Source organism: Pinus tabuliformis, chromosome X (genome assembly GCF_031772625.1).
Source record: "Pinus tabuliformis cultivar Carrire ecotype Pingquan chromosome X, CPIR1, whole genome shotgun sequence".
Lineage (NCBI taxonomy): Eukaryota > Viridiplantae > Streptophyta > Pinopsida > Pinales > Pinaceae > Pinus > Pinus tabuliformis.
Genome location: NC_142308.1, coordinates 1400215724 through 1400222159, shown reverse-complemented (window position 1 = coordinate 1400222159; position 6436 = coordinate 1400215724). Strand labels below are relative to the sequence as shown.

General features: G+C 35.6%; 1 protein-coding gene across 3 annotated transcripts in view; it reads left to right on the top strand.

Moving 5' to 3' along the window:
• The first annotated feature begins 5945 nt into the window (after positions 1-5945).
• Positions 5946-6436, top strand: part of LOC149145260 (adenylate kinase 5, chloroplastic-like) — a 399806-nt gene continuing 399315 nt past the window's right edge. For 2 of the 3 annotated variants that reach the window (XM_089447346.1, XM_089447348.1), the window contains exon 1: positions 5948-6432. In XM_089447346.1, the coding sequence (XP_089303472.1) occupies positions 6211-6432 (222 nt within the window). In that variant the 5' untranslated portion in view covers positions 5948-6210. Of the gene's footprint in view, positions 6433-6436 lie in introns of all 3 variants that reach the window. The other variant, XM_089447347.1, reaches the window with a different exon arrangement.

Below are 6436 nucleotides of genomic sequence, written 5' to 3'. Positions count from 1 at the left end.
GTTCGCCAAGATGTATATTGCAGTCGAGGGTTACTTGGTAATCCTTTATGCCTAGATTACCCTCTTTTTGATTTATTTCTTTTTGTGTTAATAAAATTTATTGCCCAACGTGGAAGAACAAAATCCCCCTCCCCGTCATTCATGTAGAATGAAAAATAAGCCTCCTCTTCCTCTAGAGGCTACTCCTAACCATCGTCCTAGACATAAGCAAACACAAACTACTGAATCAAGAACATCAGGAACTACGTCTAGCCCTCCACCCGATATTGATTAGCTAGAATCATCTGTCCCTTTGAGTTCCGAACCCGAGATCACATATGTTACTATTGGTGACACTAACACAATTAAAACAGAAGTCCCTCAAACTTTGTTACTTGAGATCATTAAGTTTGATCTCCCTGAGTCATAAAATTTGTTTCCTGAGGTTATTGAGGAGCCTTGGCCATCTTTACCCGAGTCTTTGGGATCTTCCTCCTCTCTTCCTTTGTCTCAGACAGAACCGATATATTTTGGGCCTGACAGTGAGCCTCTTCCATACATACTTATAGGTATTGAAGAGATCCCTCAAGAAGATCCTCGTCATTCTACTCCCATTCATTGGGAAGAGCTTTATTTTTATCAAACCAATCCTCTTTCGTCTCTTAAACCACCGACATAATATCCTTTACCTGATTCTTTCGGCTTACTCGCGGATTTCACACAATAATATTCATTGGGATTGTTAACCATGACCGAAACTTATTCAAACTCCTAGCCTGTGTCCACTACTATGGTTGATACATTAAGCGTTGCATCCTCATCTATGTTCGTAACATCACTAGAAGCTCATTTATATGGTGGCTTGTTTGTCCTTCCTGGCTATCAGTCGTTATCTGGTACCTTTTCTGGTGTGGCTTCCAGTCCTTGGACCTCTCCCATGACATCCAATTTGGAAATAATGTCTGGTACCTCTCTTATGAATTCCACATAGTCTACTCCCCTTCCTCCATCTACACCTACAATAGAGCAATAGGTTGGCCATTATATTCCATGATAGGGGGCAACCTGTTGTTGGTATACCTCAATATGGTAATCCACCTAGTTATAGTCCTCCTTATCCTGGAATGGCTTCTAGTGTTTGGAAACCTACTTTACCTGTACAACTTGGTTCATATTGGGATCGATTGTTGAATTCTCAAACTATACCATCTTCATCGCAAATTCCTACCTATCCGTCAGCACCTCAACAAGCTCAAATACATGTGAGCCAACCTTTACAGCCCATTCCAATAGTGTCTGGTTCTCCCCAGATCCTAATTCATCAACCTATACAAGGTTCCTCACCTTCTTAATCGCTTGCACAAGGTACTCCTCAAGTTTCAGTAGGTCAAATTCTTCAAAATTTGGCACAGTCTCAATTGAAATCGTACCAAGGGGCAATGCAAACCCCAATTGGGCAACAATATGGATCACATCAAGTGCCTTTTCAAGGCCAACAAATCCAAACCCAACCATTCCAGTAGCTTTATCACCATCCTGGGGCTAGGAAACAAACCCACTTGTATGCTGGTTATCAAAACCCTCCATATTCTGGTAACCAAGTTCCTTATTATCAGAACCCTCCTTATCCAGGAATACAAGTGCATGTTTCCCAGGCTATCCCTTCATATCCAGGTCATCCGCCTCCAGAATTTAATCGACAGTTTCCTTTTGTGGCTACTCTTGAGTTACTGGATTTAACTCAACTTACTAACGACCCCATTACTCATTCACCATGGTGGCCGATTATTCCCACTAAGTTTCCTTCTGATATCCCAAAGTTCAATGGGAATCCTAGAGAAGACCCATCGACACATGTTATGATGTATCATCTATGGTGTTCATCTAATTCATTTAATGGCGATTCCATTCGACTTCGTCTTTTCCAATTAACGCTTACGGGTACTGCAACTAAATGGTATATTGAATTACCTAGAGCGTCATTTCACGACTTCAACACTTTAGCCACTACCTTCCTCACACATTTCCAGTTACCCATCAGATACGAAACTGGAACAGAACTATTGACTAACTTTAAACAATCAGACTCTACTCACATTTCGGATCACATTCACGAGTGGAGACGTCATCACAGGTTGGTCAAGACTTATGTTCTTGATCAATCGTTAGCGAATGGTTTGTCAAGTCTTTGTTAGCTCCCGTAACAGAAGATATGGTCAAAGGTGGAGTCGTGATCCATAAACTGCCATGGATATTCCAATAGACAACTCCTCAAAACAGATATGATAATATTATATTTAAAATATGAGATTCTACACTATTACAATTTTATTTAATTTCTAGATCTGTAAAATTAACTGTAATTAGTGCATGCATGTAAAAATAAATCAAGAAGAAAAGTAGAGAATGAAAAAATAAGCTCAGACACACAATAATACACAAGATATGCTCTTTGGGAAACCCTTTTGGGAGAAAACCTAGCAGGAAGGTGAGGTCGATTCACTCGTTTTCTCTGTCTGGAAACATGGCTGCAGATACAAATAAGTAATGTCTATGGCCCGTGAGCTACTACAGTGCACAAATTCTTTGTGTGTGCTCTACCTCCTATATCTCTTGGCTATCTTTGCTCAATTATGGAAAAAAATGTTCTTGAAAGAATGGAATGCCTCTTCCTCCTAGTGGTCCAGTTATAACACAGCCCGATAGCCTACTAGTGGTTAAGTTTGACTACATCAACTCTTAACTAGAATTACAAAATAGAATCTTCCAGAGTCTTTTACATCAAAAACACATGGCTATCCCTTTTCCATGAATAATGGGGGATGACGCGACATCCTCCCGAACTATAGGTGTGAGAGGTCAACTTCTGAGTGACATAAGTTTTGCATACGGACTCAAATTGACGCGATTCTTGCGTCGTTGGAAAGATTTCTATGTGTAGAATAGCATGAAAAGGTTCCATGTTAGCATCATTATGATCATTCTGTTTCAATCATCACACCTGTTTCATGTTGTTGATGGGGGATACATCAAGGCCCTCCCATGACGGGTCACTTCTTGTCGACATCAACACATCATCCAGGAAATTGGCTTAGAAACACCCCTTGGTACCTTGGTGCTTGCATACGTCAATGACAAGTTTCCTCGCTCTTGGCGACATGTTTACATCAATGGACTTCAACTGAAAGATTTTGTGTGGTGTTCGACATCAACTCATTCGTTCACACCACACAGATTGTATTGTAGTACCTTGAGAGCCATTAAAATCATCGATGGTTTTTCTCGTGTCTGTTAACGACTTACATCATTGGTTGATAATCAGATGGTGTCTACCATGTTTGAATCCAAATCATTAATTCACGTGGTTAGACTCGTACATTGGTTGGTCATGTGAACGAGATAGAAGACCCAAAATCTAGTTTCCGCCATCTGAACTGCAATTTCAGGATTATACAAATATCACAATGTATGATGGTCATGATCATATAAACAGTCATCCAGTTATGGGTCTACTAGTTGCATTTGTGAACGTGTCTTTTAATCATTGTACATGTTATGTTAGCTTATGAACTGAGTATGGGTATGCTCCCTCAACAAACAAAAATGTCATGTTGTAAATGTATTGTAACAGATAAAGCTCGTTGGTTGTCCTTGATCCCTACTTGTCACAAGGCAAAGCACTTTAGTCATCATCTCTGACTTTGTGCTTTAGGGGGCATTCTGTTATAGGCCATTTTGTCACATCCGATCAGTGAACCTCCTAATGGGACCAATCCACATCCTATTCCCCCTTGTCATCATCTTGCACAAATCCCTATGCATGTATCTTTAATTTCCCAGAGTTTGAGCCCTAAATTGCTTCATTTGAGCCAGTTTGAGGACCAACACTCTCATAGGCCTATAGGGAGTGTTGGTCCTCAAACTGGCTTAGATGAAGTAGTTTAGGGCTCAAACTCTAGGAAATGAAGGTACATGCATAGGGCTTTGTGCAAGATGGGGACAAGGGAGAATAAGATGTTGATTGATCCCATTAGGAGGCTCACTGATCGGATGTGAAAAAATGACCTATAACACTAACCATTCCATCCATAACTTCATTTGACTTACCCTTTGACATCAATGACACATGTTGTCATTAATGACAATATTATGCCCAACAAATTTGGTTATGTAAATTTTTTGTTGGAGTGACATTTTATGTTTTTTATGAATTGAATTTAGATTTGGAAAAAGTTTGGTTTAATTAGGTTCCTTATTAAATTAGAAAATAAGTAAACTAATAAATGCGTAAATTCAAAAAATTTAAGTATTTTTTTAAATATTCCAATAATTTAAATTATTTTAAAGTAAACAAAAGGTCATGAGAACAATAATGAAATTTTACGATCATGTTCAAATTACGGATAAAGTCTACATGAATGTAAATATTACGGCTAAAGTGTACATACTCTATACCCCTCTAGATTTGAACTTATGACTTCTTAGGAGGAAACACATGCCCTTAACCATTGGGCCCACTATGCATATACTCGACCCACTTTTGGATTTGAACCTATGACGTCTTAGGAGAAATCACATGCCCATAACCATTAGAACCACTCAAGCTCTATAATGATAATAATAGTCTAATATTAAGGTCATGGTGAAGCCAAATACCATTGGTGTATGAGACACCCTTGTTTATGGGATAAGGGACCCACCTCCACACAACAATTTGACTATTAAAGTCTTTGGATGTGTACATACTCTACCCCCCTTTAGACTTGATCTTGTAACCTTTTAGAAATATACACATGTTCTTAATCATTAGATTCACTTAAAATAAAAATAAGCATTAACACACACGTTCACACACAAAACTTTAAACCAAACACCATGTAGAAGAGAATTTCTACTTGTTAATATCATTACAATTTCACCAAAGGGCAACTTCATAAACTTAACATTGTGTCAAGTTATATATACATTATGGAGTGGTATGTGTGAACAAGTTAATTTGACACAATGTAATGTGATGCTAAATTTGAAATAAAGAGGATACGCTGGAGTGTAGCCACAAATTCACAAGCCACTAAATTGGCCAAAGCTTTGTTGCAAGTTTTGGATGGGGCAACCTTTTTTATTCATATTTTTTTTTCACAATCTTTGTGTTGAGAGGTGTGTTACACTTCAGTATAGGGGAGATATTGTAGTAATCAAATAATAATAATAATAATAACATTAGCTCAATTAAAAAAATAATAAATGAAATTAATTTAATTTGTTAGATTGAAATTTTGTTTTTATTAATAAAATTACAAAAATTTTCCTCAATAAAAAATTTATGATTTACATATCACATTGAACATTTAAATAATAATAATTCATATTTGTAACAATGATGTTTAAGAACATATAATTAATAAACATATAAAATTTTAATAAATTTAATAAAGGAAAAAAAATAGAAATAAGTATATTTCTCCATAAAATATAAATAATAATTATAAATTAAAATAACATTTTATATTCATAATTATTATATATAAAAAAATTATATTTAAATTTAATTAATAAATATATGAAAAACTTAATAATTACATTATTTATAATTATAATTATAATTATATATATAACATTAATTTTTTTATTATAAAATATGTGAAAAAAATAAAAATAAAAAAACTCATATATATAATTAAAAATTAATATAAATTTATTTTAAATATTATTAAGAATTAACCCAAATTTATTTTAAATTCAATTTATTGAGAATAAAAGGAATTATTCTTTTAATATTGATATTTTATTTAAAAAAAAATTAAAAATTTAATTCCTCTCAGAAATTCATAATGATTTAATACTAATTAAATTACAATTCATAATTATTTAATATTAATTACATTACAATTCATTAGCAAATTCATCAAATTCCACCAAAGACAACTTGATAAACTTAACATTTTGGCGAGTCACAAATATATTGTGGAATCTTAAGTGTGGACAAGTTAATTTGATACAGTGCAATGTGATGCTGAATTCGAAATCAAAAAGATAGGTCGGGCTGTGGCCACAAATTCACAAGCGACTGAATTGGCCTAAAGCTTTGTCGCAAGTTTTGGATGGTGGCAACTTCTTCCTTATTCATATTTTATCCCTCGCAACCTTAGTTTCGCTGCTCACGCTTCTGATCGTAGCAATTTGAAAGACATTTCTAATAAATAATAACTATCATAGATTTTAAACCAGAAAATGCCGTCATGCGAGCTCTATGCAATCCATGCACCCTGTAATGCATCCCTCAATCCTCGATGGCCTCTTTTTAATCACAGTCCTTTGAATTTCCCGTTCCATTCATGTTCAAGCGTGGAATTGAGAAGGTGCGGTGGCCTCGGAAATAGCGAAATTCACATTAATTTCAAATGCAACCGCGGTCGCGGAGTGCAAAAACCACGGCTTACTGCATTGCCTTTGGTAA